Source organism: Grammomys surdaster, unplaced genomic scaffold (genome assembly GCF_004785775.1).
Source record: "Grammomys surdaster isolate TR1022 unplaced genomic scaffold, NIH_TR_1.0 130, whole genome shotgun sequence".
Classification (NCBI taxonomy): Eukaryota; Metazoa; Chordata; class Mammalia; order Rodentia; family Muridae; genus Grammomys; species Grammomys surdaster.
In genome coordinates this window covers 26,434,210-26,454,612 of record NW_021604588.1, presented here as the reverse complement: position 1 = coordinate 26,454,612, position 20,403 = coordinate 26,434,210, and the positions used below count along the sequence as shown (strand labels likewise).

The following is a 20,403-nucleotide window of genomic DNA, read 5'->3' as shown; positions in this document are numbered from 1 at the left end:
CCTGTCACGAAGGTTGGTCTATGGGAAGAAACCTATCCTATATCCTAATTATCCGGGGCTCTGCTCTGGTCTTCCTTACCACACACTGCCTCCTCCTCACTCATTTTTCACTTTCTATGTATTTTGAAAGAATCTAAAATCTCTCATTACTCATTTAGAAGTTGGTTTTCTTCCAGCGGTGCCTCTTACAGAACAAAGCTAGCCCTGGGTGCTGTCTCTCACAGTGTCAGAAGTGACTTACTTATGTGTGCAATTCAAGAGCTGAGATAAGTAAGCATCACTGCGATGACACCAGGGTCCAGGCTGAAGTTTTAATGATGCAGAAGAACTGTGATGGATTGGTAAGACTTGGTTTTGGCTGGGAAAGAGCACTAGAAGAATATGAAAGGAGGAAGGAGTGTGTGAGAACGCCGCTAAGAGAGTGGGTAGGAAAAGGCAGAGAAACATTAAAGAAGGCGCTTCAGCATGAAGACGCATGGGTAAGAGGTGAGAGGCATGCGTGCTTAGAGAGCATGCCATTTTAGCTACTTGAATGGATAGATCATTCCAAAGGAATCTCTTCTCCTGACTGTAAATTGTACCGGTTCTGATTACAATGATATTATGGGAGGCCTCAGAGCACAAGTGTGAGGGAAAATGAAAGAAGTTTCCTCCACCCTTCGTGGAGACCTGGAGAGTGGTATCATTGAACGTTGTTGTAACGGCCCTGACTCTCATGTGAAGGGCATGACCCCCAGGTCCCCAGGTTTGTCTGGTCCGTACACCAGCAACCTCCTTCTTCACCACATTCTGAACCCCTTGATACTTGGCTTTGGCTGCCAGTGGCTGTGGTTTATCGCCTGTTGTTTATGGCCTGGGACAGGCTGCCATGAATAGCTCCCCAAAGAGTGGGGAAATGTAGGCATCTGCCATTCCATGAAGCTCTTTCTAGAAATGAAAAGGACAGTCATAAAATGTTCCAGGGGTGGGGGGCAGGGGTGGGTAACATGCATCATAAAAATCGTAATGGACTAATGCCGAAACAGACTGGCTGCAACCCAGGGGTGTCTGCTGAGCTCAGACATAAATATCAGGGAGGCACCAAGGAGACAGCCTTTTTATTTCTTTGATTTGATGGTTGTGGGAGGCTGGGCAAGCTTTTCCTCCATTTCTGTCTATAGTCATTCCTCTGGGAATGCCACCAATCTGCTTGAGACTGAAGCTGCCCCACAGCTCATGGTTTTTGCAATTAGATTACTGGAAAGACTGGAGGTAAGAGAGGATTTCAGGGTACCTAATACAGCCCTTTAGGATAAGTCAGATTTGGAGATTCTGACTGTACTAGCCAAGACTTTGCAAGTGGCAAGATAAAAGAGTAAAGTGAGTGTGTGCAGGATACAGGACGAAACACGTGATAGGAACTGTGGACTTGCCCTGTACCAGGACAACCTCCAATATCCAAGGAACTAAAACCAACAGCAACTCTTACAATTATCTGACAGAAATCCCACCTCTGCTCACCATTGGGTATACAGGAAAACACTTGTATAGTAAATGATAAAAATGCAGGTATTAAGGTTTCAACTATGCACACTGTTCTGGGATTTTATATTGCGGAATGACCAAGTTCTCTGCTGATGTTGGCTACTCACCCTTTGCTGTCTTAGAACACACTTAGTTTTAAGTATGTATTTACACAGAATGGTAGACATGTGAGCTGTGAATGACAGATAATGGAAGTGCTCATGATCCTACAGACTAGAGGATACTAGAAGCAGTGTCCAGTTTTTGCTGATGTGAACATACTTTTACCCATGTTTCCAAGTCCTTGAAGACTTGTCTACCACCAGGCCAACTTTCAGTAGTAAAGGGATCACTTAATGGTCTATATTCAGTGAAGAACATGACAATAGAAATTTCAATGACTCAACAGAAATCTCATTCCATGAGCAAAGTTTCAAGGATGCCAGATTTTGTCAATAAAAAAAAGACGTTTCTGAGCTTGGGGTAGGCTATAGATTACCCAAGATTCTGGTCCCATTGAAAAGAAAAGTAGCAAAACAAAGTATTTTAGTGTGGAGGAAGGACGGAGCTGGGGATTGTATTGTGCAGGCTTTCCTCTAGGAAGTTCCCCTTCAGTCATCATTCCTGAAGGGATGGAAAGCAAAGGAAAGATGGGGAGTGGGGAAGTCAGGATCTGTGCTAAGCATCTTCAGTCAACATCACAGACATCCTGTGGAGATCTGACAATCCCTCCAAACTCTGTATTTCCCAGAGGTTAACTAATTTAGGCAAGGCCATATCCTCAGCAAATAGAATGGAGAGCTTGAATTCAAATCATGGTCTTCTTGAGACCACAGAAAATACAAAGGAAAAGAAAATCAATAATTGACGGTTGGGAAGAAAAAAAATATTTTCAGTTTGAAGGTCAAAAGAGCAGGGTTAATGCAGCCCTTGTGTCAGTGGGCGCACATTAATATTGTAAGTGATACTGGGTCATCACACAGATGCTATCAGAAAGAGGTTAGATAATCCCTGTGCATGACAACCACATGATTACTTAGGTGGAGGATGAAGGAGACATACAGTGTCTCTAGGGCAGAACTGTGCCTTTCTCGGTGAAAGCTCAGCCACCACAGTGATTCAACATGCAGCAATCTACCTGGAATAGGTCCTCAAGCACCCTCTTAAAACCCACTCTTATGCACTATGGGCTTTTTTATGAATGCAATCGCTAAATTCTTTGTCTACGGAGCTCACTCGATGGGGTTGTTGGAATTGGGTTTGAGTAGAGGGGGCTGTCCCAGACATCCATTTGGAAGTGATCACAGATGGGACTATCAGTAAGACACGGCTAATGACTTTCAGGCTCTGAGGAAACATTCCTCTTCTCGAGTCCAAGAAAGAAATGATCACAGAAGATTAGACTGAGATGAAGGCCTCCATGGGAGCTGAGTTTGATCATGAGCAATCAGATTTTCACTGGGGTGTCCTAAGCCTCCAGGAGCAGACACCTGGCTGCTACCTGAGCTCCGTGTGGCATCTCCCCCTTTCCAGGTTCACTGTTGTTCACTGGTATTTCAGTAAAGGCCCAGTACAAACATAGAATGTATAATTTTCACATCATTCCTGGCAAATCCCAGGTGTGCCCTATTAGTAGAGTTCCAAGGATGCCATTTTCAGCCACGAGAAAGACACATGACATGGTAGTACTTAGCTCAGAGCCCTATTAATAGCATTCCTAATTATAGAGCTGCAGATTTAATTCATAGCAATGATTAGTGTCAGAATCAAAGGCATCAGGCATCAATATTGATAGAATTGTGTAAGCCCCATAAACAGAGATGAACATTTGTGCCCATCCCCTAGACAGTGGTCTGCTGTTAACTAGTGCATTAATGTCCCTTCCAATTTGCTAGATCAAAATGACTCCACTTCTCAGTGTCCTCCTCACCCACACTGAAACTTTTGCTCAGCCATCTCTGAATGGGCATGACTGGCACATAAAGGACCCTAAACAATGTCTTTGAAGAAGAACCCAGGGGCTCTGAGAGATGCATGGGTTCAGGCCAGGACCCTTGCTCTACACAGAAGCCTTTGGCTTTGTCAGTAGCTCTCTTTTGTGTCCCCTTTCAGAAAGCTGTGAGCAAATACTGATGCCTGGAGAAAGGGGGTGGAGGGAGCTGGGAATTGTGTGCGGCACAAAAGGCCGCCACCCCACCCACTGTGAGTCCAAGGAGGAGGCCTGAAGAGAGTGAAACAAGACAGCATGTGCTGAGCTGACAGCTGCCATGTTCCTGGTTTCCTGGGCACCTCTACTCTACAGAATGTAAAATGTTTGTCCTTCCTTCCTTCCTTCCTTCCTTCCTTCCTTCCTTCCTTCCTTCCTTCCTTCCTTCCTTCCTTCCTTCCTTCCCTCTTCTTTCAATTGTATGAAAAGTCATGGGAGACATGTGTGAGACATTCTATTCCTCAGGGAAGCTCCTTAATTAGGACGGTAACAACTCAAAATAACTTCAAGTACTATCTGAAACTGACCAGATTCACCAGCAAAACTGTCTGGAACTGGTTTAGACTAAAGTTACTTGGAAATGACACTCTCCAACCTGTTAAGCCACCTTCAGGCTGTGTAGTGCTTCCCAGCTTTTATGAACTATCAGCCATGAGTCATGTCTGTTTTTGTTAGTAACCCCTCACCCTTACTCTTGTAAATAACCCCTGAAAATCTCATTGGTTCACCGAGTTGGACTTTATGATATCCATATTTTGTTCTGTCTTTGGGATCCCTTTGTGGGGTGAGTAGTGCATGTTCTGTCTCACCAGGAAAAGTCTTGTCATACAACAAGACTGCAGCTGGAATAATAGGTTCTTAAAGAAGGTCATGAGAAGGTAAATCCAGTAGTTAAAAGACCACATCAGGATTTATGGAGATCTGGATACAAATCCAAGCTCTCTTCATTGTAGCAAAGAAACTTGGTCATTAACTCTCTTGGACCTCACTTAGTTTGTTCGTATGTAAAATGGACATACTAATTCTTACCTGATAAAAGTTGCTAAAACATAACTGGAAAGATCTCAGCTCAGGGCTTAGTACACAGGAACTGCCTAGTTTACAGTAGACAAAGTTGCTTTCCAGAAGTGAACCCTAGAATGGATGATTGGAGAGTCCCACTGCAGTGACTTGTCAGAACCTTCAGCCTCAGGGCAAACATTTGGTGATTGAGTAGCCTTCCTGCTAGGCAGGCTTTGGTGAGACTTCCAGACATGTAGAATGAAGGGCAAAGAAAGCAGTTTACTCTAGGGCAAGCTACATGATGAGAACTGGCAAAATATAGATAGATATTGCTCTGAGAAGATAATACCCAGACCAAAGTTGGGTTCAGCTGAGAAAGTATTTGTGTTCTATGGAGAAGCAGAAGTCAGTCTAATGTTAAAAGCAAGAAATAGATTGTTTCACTTAGAGAAGATCCCCAAAGATGAGACGCCTAAACTTGGATTCCAGAATTTTTTGTTATTAAGCTTATGTGAGTTTGAGTAGATCATCCAACCTTTCAAGGCCAGGCTAGCTTCTCCAGCAACAATGTGTGTGTGTGTGTGTGTGTGTGTGTGTGTATCAGTGTCCAGGATCTCTAGATTAAACCTGAGTTTAGAGTCCCCTCTAACAGTAAAATTCATTTATAGTTATAAGAAGGCTTCTGATGTTGCTTGATAGCATCAGCCTTCTCCTCAAGGGTCCTGCTCCCCCTCCCCCATAGGTTCCAACTCCATAGTCTTTACCCTTGTCTTGGTTGCTTGCTTACAAACCCAGAACACTTAAGCAGGGAACAATCTGATTAAACAAAGCCCATTGATGCTATGTCTCCTTCCAGGGAAAACGACAATACTTAGCCAATAGCACTAGTTTTTGCGTGGAATACAGAAGAGTAGGATGTAGTGGCTAGTTGGGATACCTTGACATCAGATCCTTAACTTCTTCACCTTGAAGTCTAAAGAACTTTCTGAAAGCTGAGACAGGATTGGGAGAGACTAGGAGGGCTCAGAATTTCAGCTTCACCTCTCTGCCTTGCATCTCATTGCAGAGAAGGTATGCTTACATGGGAAAGAAAGAAAAAGCTAGATATTCCAACAGCCAGGAGCTTTTCACTTGATTATCATGGATTATGCAAATGACTTAAATAAACATGTAACTCATCTCAGCTAAAATGTTTGTGATTCTGTCTCCAATGTCCCCATCTTCCCTTGATTCGCCATATGACCAGAGAAAGTGTATGGAGCATTTTCATATGCAGCAGAACACAGAACAATCCCAACTGTTCTCTTACATCTAAAAATGTAAAATTAATGAGCTGAGAGAAACAAAAGGAACTCAGACCTCTTAAAGAAAAACATAACAGTATAGGAGTGCCTGAGACAACAGGAGCAGGGAGGATGCCAATGACAACAGCTGCCATTCACAGAGCTCCTTTAAGCTCCACACAAGGCTCTGTGTCAGAGAGTCTACATCCTTTACGGCAAACGCTCAGAGCGATATGGCAAGATGAGCAGTCATGATCCAGCTGTGGAAACTGTTCCAGACATCACATAGTTCATGTGGGGCAGAGCTGTGTGGCACCACAGTATTGTGGTTGGCTTGGGTGCACACAACCAGAGAGAACGGCGTTGGTTTGGTTAATTTTGCAAAGCAGCAGACATAGAGCCTCACTTCCTGCGGTTCCGCCCTAGGGAGGGCCAGCACAGCTTGTTTGCTCTCACTGGTGACTAATGTCACTGGATGCCAAAGTCCATCAGGGTTAGATTAAATAGGCTCAGCTGGGCCACTCTTCCAAATTTTGTTTCCCATGACTCAGGACTGGGGGCAGGGGACAAGTGTGTCTTCCTTTATCTGACCTTGCAAATATGTCACTAAAAGGAAGCCTGATCTGACATTGTCACTACCCGCAGGAAACCAGGGAAAAGTAGGAGATGAGGGAAGTCTCAAAGATGCTCACAACCACAGAAAACTCTTCTGTAACAATCACTATTAAATAATTTTCATATACTATATTTCAGTCCTTATGACAAATATCCAAAGTGTTTGTTGCTACCTTATTACACAAAAGAAAAAGACCACATTTTGTGACTGTGCCAAGTTCTGCCCTCTACGCTTCACGTGAATCATTTCCTTGATTGTTTTGTCCGTTCGCATTTACCATCTACACATGGGTATCATAGTCACCTCTGGCTTACATCTTCCCACACTAACTGGAATCTCCATTAGGAGGAGTACTTTGACAGTTTTAGTCACTACTATATTACCTAGCTCTTGACACATCTATTGTTATGATGGGGCACCATGACCAAGGCAACATCAAAAGAGTTTATTGGGCTTTACAGTTCCTGAGGGTTAGAGTTCAGGACTATCATGGCAGGGAGCATGGCAGCAGGCAGGCAGTTGGAGAAATATCTGAGAACTTACATCTTAAGTACAAGGCAGAGAGGAAAGGCGAGGGAGACAGAGAGATTGAGAGCCAGAGCCAGAGAGGACCTGGAATAAGCTTTTGAAACCTAAAGCCCATTCCCTGTGACACATCTCTTCCAAAAAGGCCATACAATGGTTACACAAGCTAGGAATCAGGCATTCAATTACATGAGCCTATGGCAGGTACTCTCATTCAAACCACCACAATATTCCATAAATACTATTCCAGTAACAAATTAGAATTTCATGGAACAACGATAAGAATCACTTTTGCTTTACAGGTCAGGTCACTGAAGTTCAGAGATCACATTGCTGCTAGGTTGTATTCAGAACCGGTTCACATGAAACCACAAATTTTCCTTTATGTTTATTAGTCCCACTCTAAAGGGAAGGGACTGGAGCAGCTGGTCTTTGGAAGTTCCTTCTGAAAGAGACATCTGCCTAAAGGACATGTATGTATGTGGTGGGCACTTTCCTGGGGATGGGGCTTCTTCACATTAGCACCTTGGTTTGCAGTGAATTCTACAGAACCTATTTAGATCATCTGGATGCTATGGGCTTGAATCGTCATCTCCAACCTCCTGCCTCAAGGCACAGTTCCCTGGTTTTCACCTTCTTATAATAAGTCCAGAGTTGCAAGAACTCACTCTTGGACTATGAACAGCCAGCAGAACACTAGGTTTTATGCCTCAAACAGGGGTCACTAGGATTGAACTGCACAAACTGAATAAAAGATGCAAAAAATAAATATGCACTTAGCTTTCCTTTTCAGAAGGGTTCTGGGAGAGTGGAAGCCCTTTCCCTGGGGCATGGTGGGGTCTGGATAGAGTTGAACCCCTTTTCCTATATCTGTCATGGCTGAGCAGGAACATATACACATGGGGCGGGCATCTGTTAGTATGACTTACTCCTTGTGCCAAGGAAATGCCTCTTTTCCCAGCTTTGGGAAGACCAGTCCTCTAAACCCAAGGGGTCTATAAAACAACAAAACAAACAGTGAGTTTGGTGGCAGGAGTCTGGGCAAGGAGCCAGTCTCATTACAGTGATTTGGCAGTGAGCTTTGGAGTCAGTACCCCACCTCTGTGATACAGGCTCTGGGGAGGTCAGAGAACATCTGCTGGCCCACCACTACTCCATATCTCAGCATTTCTGGGATGCCAGGGGACCAAGTCACATGTCTCTAGTGTCAGAATAACCACCAAGAACTCTGGAACTACCTCCCAGCTCCTATTCCTGGCTGTTTACAGGATCAAGGATTCATGCAGGGAGAGAAGTGAATCATTTCCACCCTGAGGAACCAGTGGCTATTGTTCTCGTTCAGGAGGATTGGCAAGGAATAAAGTCATGTTTCCCAGATTCTCATGCAACTAGGCCTTCCCAGCTGCCAGTGACCCCACGATACAAAGGGAGCCAAGTAGCAGGTTAGGAACTTGGGTGTTAGGGAGGAAGTCTGTGTGAATGTCAGTATGGCCATGTGAGGCGAAGGGTGTATAACTGTGAACATGTTACTTTTATCAAACCTCTGAGCACTAACTCTGGGAAGGAATCCTGATCAACTCTTCAAGGTCTAAACTGCTAATGCAAGAAGTTCTTATTTTACTTGGCTTTGCTTGGGGAATCAATTGTGAGATTACAAGAAGATAGGGTACAGATGTTAGGGTTTCTGGTAGGCTAAACATTAGATACCATACCTTGGTGTATTTTTTGGAAAACACAGAAACAATTTCCCTTAAGATATACACATACATGTATAGAAATTGAACAGTCTCGGTGAATTTTTAAAAATGTCCCAGGAGTCCAAAAGGAATGGGCTGCTAGAGTGCTAGAGGAACAGTGGTTATCTGGGCTCTGTACCTGCCTACTGCAAACTTTTCATCTGATCCAGGTGAGGCAGATGCTCATGTGTGCTATTCCAGGGTCTCTAGGCAATGCAGGAAGTACTCTCCACCCCCCTGCCTTATCAGCTCACGCCTCAGAGCCCCTCTACTCCCTCTTCCAATTATTATCCAGAAATCACTATTCTCATCCTGTAATCCAGTAGGCGTTCTTCTGTTTCCATGACTTCTCATCCACTGCCAGCCAATGGATCTGCCCACCCATCATGAGAGATGTTCTCTGTAACAGCTCCATCCATAGGGAGTCGCTCTTGGCATCTGATTCTATTCCAATTACTGCAAAAGGATTTGCCAGAGTACAACCCAGTACATTTGAGGTGAGCTTACCTAATGTGAGGTATTTTATCTGGTAGTGGGGTCAGATGCTTGGGGTATGTGGCAGCAATGGTTGAAGTGACAGGGTAGAGCATGTGTCACAATCATTAGGTAACAGACATGTTTTCTACCAGGCCGGGGCAGACAAACAGCAATGCTTATTCCTGGTTACAGCCTCAGTTCCAAAGGACTAGAAGGCTGAAGCAGAGAGCCACCTTAGCTCCTGCAAGAGCATATGGTAGGATGTGAAATGGTAGGGTGAGCAGGTGGGCAGAGTTCCAGGCACTGTGAACGGTGGGCAGGCCCTAAGCAGCAGCACCCTGAAACTTGAGCTAGTCCCTCCCTCCTACCTGCCACACTCCTGTCATCTCTAATTCTACACAGTCCCTGACTCGGTGCCCTATTACCTTAGACTATATTCTCCACTCTTCCCTGGAATCTGAAAGATATCTGAAATGAGTTTCCAGTTTCTGCCCCAACTCTTCCTCTACTTGCATGGACATTAACTCCCAGTGTCTCTTTTCTCCAGATTCTCACAGCCTGCTCTAACCAGGAGGGTGTCTTCACAGAGTACAGTGTTGAGGCTCTAGGTCACCATACATCCCATCCCCTGTGTCTTGCCCTGGCACCCCCATCACCTTGGCCCTGCCCTGCATATACCTAATACCTCTCCCTGACTGTGAAAAACTTTCAGCCATGTTCCAGGCAGGTTCAATCCAGCTTGACCTGCAAAGGCCACATCTAGGGCACATTGACCATCTGTCTTTGTTCCTATTCTCTGCTGTGGCGTGTCTTCCATTGTCACATTATCTTAGTCACTGTACTATGGCTGGGAGGAGACACCATGATCAAGGCAACTCATCAGAGGAATCACTTAATTGGCAGCTTGCTTATAGTTTCAGAGGGTGAGTCTATGATCATGTTAGTAAGTATGGCAGCAGACAGGCAAGCAGGGTGCTGGAACATGAGAGCTTACATCTCATCCTCAAGATGGAGGCAGAAAGAATGACTGTCTGGGACTAATCTGGCTTTTGAAACTTCAAAGCCCACCCCCAGTGACAGACTCCTCCTAATCCTTCAAACTGGGGACCAATCACTCAACTGTGTAAGTCTATGGGAGCCAGTCTCCTTCAAACCACCACATACATGTTCCATTGAAGGGATCAAAGTCTTCCATAACAGTGGCAGCATGGGAGAGATTCTGTCCTTAGATGCAGGGCTAAAGTTAGGGTTAGGTTAGAGTTAGTCTTTCTACCGTACTCCTTACTGGATATATCTATTGACCAGGTATTCATTCCGTCAAGTAAGATAGTTCGGTTATAACAACTCCTTCCCTAGGTTATGAGAAAAGCTAGTTCTGTAGCAGCAACTCCTACATATCAACTTTGGGCCCACATTGACTAAGGCTAACTCATCTTCCACAGATTGATGGCTAAGCACGTCAACAAGTGAGAATCAAGTCTGGGCTCAGCCACGAACTCTGCAAATTTCTGCACCATTCTTGCCTTTATGGTCTCATCTGCAAAGTGGAGTTGATAGCAGTACCCGCCTCAGACTGGCTGCATCAGAGCTCAGTGAGTTAGTAGAGGCAAAGGTCTTAAAACAATAACTAGAACGTAAAAGGTGCTGAGTAAATTGCATTATCTGGAGAACTGTCTTTATTTTTTGATTTGCTCTTTTCCCTTGGGTTTTCAGCCTTGCAGAAATACATCTAACATAGCGTGATTCCCACATCCTTGCTGCCTTTGTCTATTTCAGACTTGGTTTCTTAACATTCTGTTATGATATTATCTCCCTCATAAAGTGGAGTCAACGCCGCTCATGGTCTGGAAGCTGTTCTTCTGCTTCTATGGTGATGACTAATTGATTTTGCTGAAGCTTGTAACACACAATTGGCTGGGTTCTAATCCTAAATCCTTTCCTTGAGTTCCTCTTTGAGCTCAGAGCCATACTAGGTTCCAATTCACCCTTTTAAAGCAGAAACCTGGTACTCTTCCTCTTTTATGAGACCTTGAAGGTTAATCCCACAGCCATTGCTTGAGCTGTTGCACCCTGTGGTGAAGCTTAGCCTATCTTTCCCATCCTGTAAAGAATAGTTCTCAGTCCTGCATGTCCTATCTTGGCTTTGAGATCTCAGTTCTACTCTTCCTGTGTTCCACCTGCTGGTGCACCAGAAGAGGGCCTGGTCTTTGGGCTTCCTATGTGTATGACCACCTAAGATCACACTGTGGTTATGCCCCTTTTGGTGAGTTCACTTCCTCTTCACTTCCCCACTCAGGGACATCCTGTTCCTAGCAGCCTCTGTAGATGAAGACTGGACCGTCTGGGAGACGCCTGGCTAGGCAGGGAAGAAGTGAGTAGCTTTGACGCACCCAGATTCCCTCCCCTTGCCTGACTCTTAGCTATTTTTTCTTTATTTTCCTTCCTGTGTTGAAAGAGCTATGGGACCTGGACCATGGTAGAATTTCCTGGGGACATTCCATAAATTCTTCATGGGCTTTTTCTCTAGAGAGGGTGGGGATGAGTGGCTGGGTAAGTGGGAGGCTGCTAACAGCCAGGTATGGGTATCAAGTACCTCAAAGGAGTGTGGGTGGAGGGAAGGGTGCTCTGCTTAGAGGAAAACACGGGGGTATCATGAGGTCATAGAAGCAGGCAAAGGCACACCATCTCACAGTAAAAAGTCATAGACATCTCACAAGCTGGGACATGAAGTGGGAAGCTGTGCCTGAAGCCTTGCCCTTGAACCTGCTACCTCCACAGTGACTAGTCTGCTAGGAATCCTACAAGGCCCAGAGAAATTTTTGGACCACTCTCTGTGTGTGTATGTGTGTGTGTGTGCGTGTGTGTGTGTGTGTGTGTGTGTGTGTGTGTGTGTGTGTGAGAGAGAGAGAGAGAGAGAGAGAGAGAGAGAGAGAGAGAGAGAGAGAGTTCCCTTGAGGTCTGGCTAGGCCATTCCTCTTTTACCTAACAATACCGATTTCTTAATTTAGGTCCACAGCCAGAGAGCATAGAGACACTAGCCCTTGACTGAACTCTGTAGCGAGTCTGGACCTGAAAATCACTTCCAGACCCCGTGCCACAGCTTCACAGCTACTTCTTGAAGTCAAAAAGTATGCCAAGTCTGGGGGTCAAGGCAAGAAACAACTAGCCTCACTTCCTAGTCGGGATCACTCTCCTTCTCTGAGCATCGGTGGGATAGTGAGGGTAGCGGGCTAGAGGGTCTCAAGGCTTTTCATCTGATGGCTCGATTTTGCAGAGATGGTTCTACTTTGTCCCATGTGTCAGGCAAATGCACCCAGCTAGATGATATGAGCCTTGCTGACCAAGGAGGTAGACAGCCTCCAGCCATCTAAGCAGACCTTTGACCAGCAGAATATACCACCTCCCAACCTCAGGGAGTCACTCCTCTCTCAGTGAACAAGTCTCAAGGAATGAGTCCTGCCTGCCCCAGATTAGGCAAGCAAATGATAAGACCTCATTCATCCTCTCTTCCACATGCTGAAGCCAAGTCAGGTCCATAGCTGTGGGGCAGAGTATTGGTGCAAGACAGAAACAAGCAGGAACATTTCCCAAGAGCAAAGAAAGGGTCAAAGGGATTTGGAATTCCAAAGACCAGAGAGGTCTGGAAGGTTCTCTATCCACTTTCTCTACAGCAAATCTGAACAAGAAGAAAATGGAAATTCTTCCTCAAATTCGCTCCCAGTTATCTTCTTCCACACTCCCCAACAATAACCTCCCAGGGCTCTAAATGCATTAGGAGAAGGAAGCCCGGTAATGCCAACATCAAAGGGTGAGGTGCAGCAACATCTTGTCTGTGCCTTGGTACACAGGTGCTAGGACTAGTGAGAAGTTGCAGGAGAGTAAGCTTGGGAAACTGGGGCTTAGCAGGGACTAAGAATGGAGCTGCTATAATCCCACATAATGAAACAGACTGTGCTCCCTCTCCCCACCCTAAGCACTCAGCAAGCAGGTATAAGCTACTGGCTTCCGCCTCCCTCACCAGAGGGCCCCGTTGTTGCCAGTCCCAGGCAGCATCTTCCCTCCAGCTTATAGGGTTGCCCAAGGAGTCCTGGAAGATGTTGCTTTCCTGCTGACTGCTGTGGTTTGGGTAAGAAAGTGGGGAGGGCCCTCTACAACTACTGAAAAGATAAGTAAATGGCCTGGTCCCTAGGCACCAATCATGTACCTGAGGCCAGCATCCACCATTATAGCTTAGGATTCAAAACCTGCTCTAACCAACTTCTTTTTAAACATCTGGGCAGTACATATGATTCACAGTGTGGACAACAACAACAACAAACAACAAAAGTTCTACTTGATTTGGGAATTAAGAGTTTTTCTCTTCAGAAGAGAAAATACCCAAAACCTCAAGGTCTGGCAATACTGAAATACATTTGTATTTCCTAGATACTCACTGACGGGTGGCTGGAAGAAATAAAAGATAAACCACAGAATGGATCCCTGTGCTCCTTTCCTTTCCATCCCCTTCTTTTAAGAAAACAAGAAGCTCCCTATAGTTAAATCTCCATTGACCACTACCTTCAAGGTGAGTCCCTTAACTAAAGACACCAGGCCCCCGACTCTTACCTTCTTTAGTTTGCCACTCTTAGTCCCCACGAAAACCACACTGTAGCCATTGTAAACATAGGAGGCCACAGAGGTCAGGCGGTCCCTGCTGGTGGTGTACAGGGTCAGTCCCTCCACAGGAGTGGAGCCTCCCAGAGGCTGGTTGATGTCCAGGCCACAGAAATTATCATCGATGGGGACTGGCTGGAAGGACAGGAGAGAACTGGAGTAAATCATACTGAAAAAGTAGCAGGGTCACCTCAGACTACCCACCCACTGCTGTCATCCTGAGGATACCAGGCCTCAGAGAGGCTCAGGTCTGGAATGAAGGATCTAACATGTTAGAAGACAAAGCTGGCTCACAATGGCATCTTGGCTCCCATGGGACCAGATTGTGAATGATTAGCCATCTCTACTCTCCCAGAATCATATGTCCACTTTTTACCTTTCTGCCAGGAAAACCAGGCTCAAGTCACAAAGCTGACTGCTTGAACTCACCTTCTGGTTGTTTTCATGTCCCTTTAGACCCTGTCAGTCTGTGAAGATCTGTCTGTTTTAAACAGGATTCCTCAAAGGACATTCAGCCTAGAGGCAACATTGTAAGATTCTACTGGCCTAGAGGTTTCCTGTTTGTTCTTCTAGCAAGCTAGTGTTTCTTGGGCTGTAGAGTTTTTTTCCTTGAGGCATGAGGATTTTCAAGCCACTAAACTATAACTACTACCTGCCATCCTGGGGACACATGGTAAGTACCATGATAATATTGGATACCATCTTTTGCTTTGGATTTTTTCTTTCCTTTCCTCTTTTCTTTTCTCTTCTTTCTTTATCTCATCTTTGTAGTTCTTTGTGAATCTGGGGTCTTCTGGATGCTAGGCAAGTCCTCTGTCACCAAGCTATTTCCTCAATACTTTTTAAAAACCTTTTTACTTTGGGACAGGGTCTCACTAAATGGCCCAGGCAGAGCTTGAACATGTAATCCTCCTGAGTCAGCCTCCCCAGTAGCTGAGGTTACAGGCCTGTACCACCAAGCTGTGATGGAAATTAAATCTACATTAGATTTTTCATTAGGAATAATGTATGCCCCACCCTTTTGGAAAGAATTATAGAGGATTAAATGAAACAGTGTATGTAAAAGACTTTTATCAGTGTGTGTCACTATCTCTTGCACATTATAGGTGTTCGAAGAGATTTCCTCTTATATCAGCCTTTTGAAGGGATTAGTAGTGGGCAAGGAGGAACTGAGTCACTTTGAAAGAACCCTGTCTTGAATAAGTGAGAAAACTTGCTATACAGAGAATGAGAAGACCCATTCCCCCCCTGTGTCCTGGCTGAGTCCACTGGGCATCACAACATCCTCTTTTGAAGTTGTCTAAGGAAGAATTGGCTGGATAGTGTTGTGTTTTGAATGAGAATCTCCCCCAACCCCATGCTACACGCACACCATAGGTTCATAGATTTGAATATTTGGCTCCCAGTTGGTGAACTGTTCAGGAAGGATTAGGAAGTGTGGCATTGGAGGAGGTATGTCACTGGGGGTTTCAAGTTCCAAAGGACTATAGTAGGATCAGCTAGTCTCTCCCCTGTCCCCTCTCTCTCCCTGCCTCTCTCCCTCCCTCATTCCCTCATTCCCTCTCTCTGTGTAGAGAGAGCAAAGAAGGGAGGGAACTGCATGAGTCTTGAGGATAAGGGTTGCATAGAGCCTGGCATGAGACTGTGCCTTGATCCTCCAAGACATGCCAGCTAACTGCCCAGCATGAAATCTTGCAATAAAGACCACAGATTCTGGACGAGAAAAGACCCTGAGTGCTGGGGGAGCTGTTGCATCCTGGTCTGGAAAAAGCTTCCCAGAAAACAGAGGAAACAGCTGTGAGGAGAGCAGAAGTTTCCCTCAACCTTGCTATTTTACCTTCTTCAGGGAGGAGAAAGCTGATGCTTCATTTCCTCAGAATGATTGGTTAGTAAGTTAGCATGCATTTTTTTCCTCAGTCTTGTGTTCCCTCCTCAGTTCTGAGAGGAACCAGGACATGTTTCTGGGACCTTGGTACTTGTGGACAGTGGCCGTTCCAACTACTGGTAAGAATGACGGTTCTAAACACAAGCATGAGCACTCATAGGAGAAAATACCAAAACTTAGAGTAAGAATGTCCGTGAACTCTGGTGAAAGAGATTCCACACTGCAACTTGGAAGGGAAGAAGCCGTGGTAGGCTAGTGCCAGCTCATGAGAGATGTCTATGTGTGCATCTATGGTCATTGTTGTCACTCCTGTTTGAAGCCATCCTCCTTGGCAGTGTTTATATCATGGGAATTGCCAAGTGCTGGAGACCAGGGCTCTCCCTCTTCCTATGTTATATGGAGTCAGCTGCTTATTATTTTCCAGCATGCTACTGGGCAAGCAGGCAGCTAGTAGCCACTGTTCTCTACCCTGGCTGTCTCTTTTTCATCCTTGTTCTGTAAGCTGTGGCTATTCAATAAGAGTTAGGTAATATGAATTTTAGCCCTGCCCTTACCATACTAGCGCCATATCTTTATTGTTACATGCCATCACTGGTCCTTAGTTTTTCCCATCTATAAAATAAGAGTTGAGTCAGGACTTTGTCAAAACTCTTTATAATTTGCTTTCATGGTTTCAGTGTTTCCCACTACTTTTCCAGAGGCTGGGAGAGCTACAGAGTTGTAACCTAAACCAGTTTCTGAGACATGATGGCAGAAGTGAAAAGCTCTTGCTGTGGACTGTGGGTTTCTCTGATTTCTAGTTCAGTCATATGAATTTAAGCAGTTTATTTACCCACTGAGCCTTTGATTTTCTATCTAAAAAAGGTATGATAACTAGTGATTACTTTCTGAGAATCTGTTGAGGTAATCAACTGCTCAAAACAGCCCTTCACATGTCACTGGTACTCTTGGACTGTTGGGTCCCTTCCTCGAGTTTTTTGTGGAAGAAATATTCAAATATTAGATCCAAGTGTTACATGTTAGTCCACAAACTATGTTAAAGTGAAGTTTGGGGGGCAAGGTTTCTCACTGAGTTTTAAACTTCTCAAAGGTCACTAAAGCCCCTCTAGTTCCTACCTCTGGGTCCTTTTACTATAGGTATCCAGGGAGACCAACATTTTGCACATTCTACTGTTTTGGTGCTTGAAATGGTATTGCCTCAGGGAATGACTGGAAAAAGAATTGTTTCCTATAAGCCAGTAGTTCTCAACATGTGTGTCATAACCCCCTTGGGGTCACAAATCAGATACCCTGCATGTCAGATGTTTATATTCTAATTCATAACAGTAGCAAGATTACAGTTATGAAGTAGCAACAAAATAATTTTATGGTTGTGGTCACTACAACATGAGGAGCTGTATCAAAGTGTAGCACGAGGAAGGCTGAGAGCCACTGTTATAAAGCATTTGTCCTTCTAGTCATCACCCGGTATTCTGACGTCCAGGAGAACTAGCCAGGACTTGTCTCTGTACCACCACTGGAGGAGAGCACAGTGTCTCCTTCCTCTTAACTTTGGCAGAAAGGCAAGCAGGAATCAGCAGTTTCCTCCTGACAAGGCCTGCTCTGGGCCACGGGAACCAGAGTGGATGCTGCAAGGGCTTAACCCTTACATTTCCATTTCACTTCTTTTGCTTGAAGAGGGCCCTTGTTCATAGAACTATAGTGTTATAAAGCAAACTAGAGATACCTAAATCTATTCTCCTCCATTTTATGAAAGTAAGATAAACTAGGCAAATAACTAGTCTTCCATTACTATGATTAGCAGTGGTAACCCTAGCTGTTCTTTTATTAAATGATTAATGTGTGCCAAGCATTTTATTTTAATAAATTATTGATAACCTGATTCTTATAATAAAAAAGAAGATAATATTATTTCTATTTTAATGACAAAAAACCTCAAAGCTCAAATAAAGCACATAACTTGCCCAAGGGCACACAGGATACAGGTGGATGAACTGATTTTTAATTTAATTGATTAGATGTCAAAGCTTAAGTTCTGACCAAGGATTCTGTGGTACCCTCGCTCACAGGCTTCAATAAAGCTGTGAGAATTCCTTGCTGTTTATCTGATGCGTAGGCATGCTCAGAGTTCTTTGCACTTGCTACCTCTCTCTCTGAAATGCCTTCCCCTCATTTAGCCATTGCTCCAAATACTACTCTCTCAACAGTAGATATTCTCGACTGCTGATCCCTGCTCTGTTTTATTTCCCTTTAAAGAAAATTTACCATTTGGCAGGCAGTATCATTTTATTTGTCTGAGAGAGTATCATACAGCCGGGTTAGCCTTGAGCTCACAATGTAGCAAAGAGATGACCTTGGACACCTAATCTTCCTGCCTCTATTTCTTCTAAGTGTTGAGATTACAAGTGTGTGCCACCACATCCAGCTAGGCTGTTTTATGTGTTGACTTGTCTTGACTCACTAGCAGGTAAGTTCTTTGAGAACATGTAACTTAGTCATGTGGCTTAGCAGGCACCAAAAGCAGTGCCTGTACACTGGAAGCATACAGGGTATACATCAGTATTGATTTAATGAATCAGCAAACTCATCCCAAGAATCTGATGTAGGCAAGACTCTGTATACTCAGTTGTTATCAGCTAGTTGCCTGAAACCCTTTCTTATGTATCTCAGGCCCTTACAGGCCCAGAAGCTGAAGGTGCAGAAGAACAGAGACACTGGGAAAAGCACACAGAGGTCCCTTACCGCCTTGGTGCACTGCACATCCTTTCCCAGAAGCCAGTTGAGCTCCAAGTTGCCCTCTCCTTGGTAGCAGGACTGCAACCTCTCCTTAATTTGCAAGTTGATGGCCCGGATGGGGAAGGCACAGAGGGCAGAGTCATCAGGAGGGTGGTGGTACTGCTTCTGCCCCTTGGAGAAGATGGCAAACAGCACGTCTTCGTCACTGCTGATGTTGAATGCCTGAGCTAGAGCTTCCCCTGGCTTTGCGAGGTAAGCTGCTTGCAGAAGGCGGTATTCCACCCCAGCACGGGTACAGCCAAAGGGCAGGGACACATAGGAGTGGAACTTGGGGTCATCCTTGCAGAGACGCACGATTCTTGAGGTATAGAATAGATCTCCAGCTGAATTGATGGCCATGCCCTCGGGGGTCTCTGGCTGGACAGTGAGGAAGTAGACAAACCCCCCACTGGCGAAGCCATAGATGTAGAAGATGTCAAAGTGGGAGACCAGGGCTAGGGTGTCAGAGGGGATCTTGATGAGGGAGGAGACAAAATCGCTGTGAAGCTCATAGTCCAGCATTGCTGAAGACTCAGGGTCACGGGGCAGCTTGCGGCTGGACAGGGTAGGGAAGTAATCCTGCTTGCCATCCACAGCCGTACCAATAAAAAGCTTGCCATCTTCCCCCTCAGAGCGCACAATAACGCCATACATGGTGCCTGTCTTATTGACGCTGGACAGGTAGTGCTCCTTTTTGTGGGATGGCTCCACCAGGATAAAGAGGTCATCAAGCCGCAGGAGCTTGCAAACACCCTGGTAAAGGCTTCCACAGGCCAGCAGGCGATTCTCTGAGTAGTCGATGATCAGCAGTTTGTTGACGTTGTTGGTGAGTGTGAGCACTTCACTGCAGGGCTGGACAATGAGGGGTGGGTAGCAAGCCTTGTTGTCTTCTTCTGGCCCTGTCTTGTGAGCCACCTGGATGGTGAGGTTGCCGGTCAACTTGTAGACACGGTTGATGGCCCCTACATACACGGCCCCTGTTCTTCGGTGTACAGTCAAATGGTTGAAAGTCCAGTCACGATTCTCAGAGTGGAAAGTGCTGAACTGAGGCATACCCGTGGTCCCGCGAGCTAGCAGGAGCCAGGCCACTGAGAGCAGTACCACAGGCAGGTTGTCAGCCTGCATGGCCCGCAGATGGAACCTCCTCTGCTCCATCCCTAGAAGGGTGAGGCCGGTGGACAGCTCTTCTGTGTGTTATTCCACTTTTCAGGACCAGCAATCACATGGTTCTGAAAAACAGAAGACCAACAGTAAATTCTATCTGAACAGTATTGCTTTACCAGGATTCTCAAATCCAGCTGGCCCTGGGTCTCTTTTTTGCTGCGTTTCAGTTTTTCTATTATTAACATTCTATCTCCCCCCCTCCCCAGGGTTGCTAAGGAGTCCCATTATCATTGGTCTTTAGCCATTGTGCTGTATAACACTCTTTTGTTTGTATGTTTTATTTACACTGTAGAAAGCATCTTCATTTCAGGCCTCTTAAGACATTGGTTTTTTTTTTCTCTCACGGAGGTTAAAAGACTGGGTTCACTTAGCCAGTCGATGTTAGTGCAGGACTGAAATATCTTCTTCCCCCATAGACTTACTTTAAGGTGCCCGCTACTCCAGTCTGATAGGCCAATAACATTTCTCCTAATCTCAGACGCCCTTCACCTCACACTTCTGGGATTCCATACTTTCTCATGGTCTGACATACACAGAGAGGGAGATATGTTGGTCACCTCTACTGATGTCCTTTGTTGTTCCAGAGAGAAGATGCCCTTGTCTTTAGCTGTTATGCTTTATGAAAAATATATTTGAAAAAGACTGGATTCCTAACCTGCCATCCCAGAGCCTGAAAATCCTCTGAAATGGCAGGTGATGCTATCCCTCTGTGACAGACACAGCAATCTGTCTTAAAGGAGAAGAGTATCAGAGTTCTAGTAGCCCCTTGGCCTTTTTCTCCACAGGTAGGATAACAG

The 20,403-nt window shown here is 45.2% G+C and overlaps 1 protein-coding gene across 1 annotated transcript in view; it reads right to left on the bottom strand.

Moving 5' to 3' along the window:
- Plxna2 (plexin A2) overlaps positions 1 to 19,617 on the bottom strand; it is a 173,254-nt gene extending 153,637 nt beyond the window's left edge. Inside the window, exons 1-2 of the mRNA XM_028758728.1 lie at positions 18,410 to 19,617; positions 13,735 to 13,917 (exon numbers count right to left, since the gene is read on the bottom strand). Of these exons, the coding sequence (XP_028614561.1) occupies positions 13,735 to 13,917; positions 18,410 to 19,597 (1,371 nt within the window). The 5' untranslated portion in view covers positions 19,598 to 19,617. The remainder of the gene's footprint in view (positions 1 to 13,734; positions 13,918 to 18,409) is intronic.
- Positions 19,618 to 20,403: the final 786 nt, after the last annotated feature.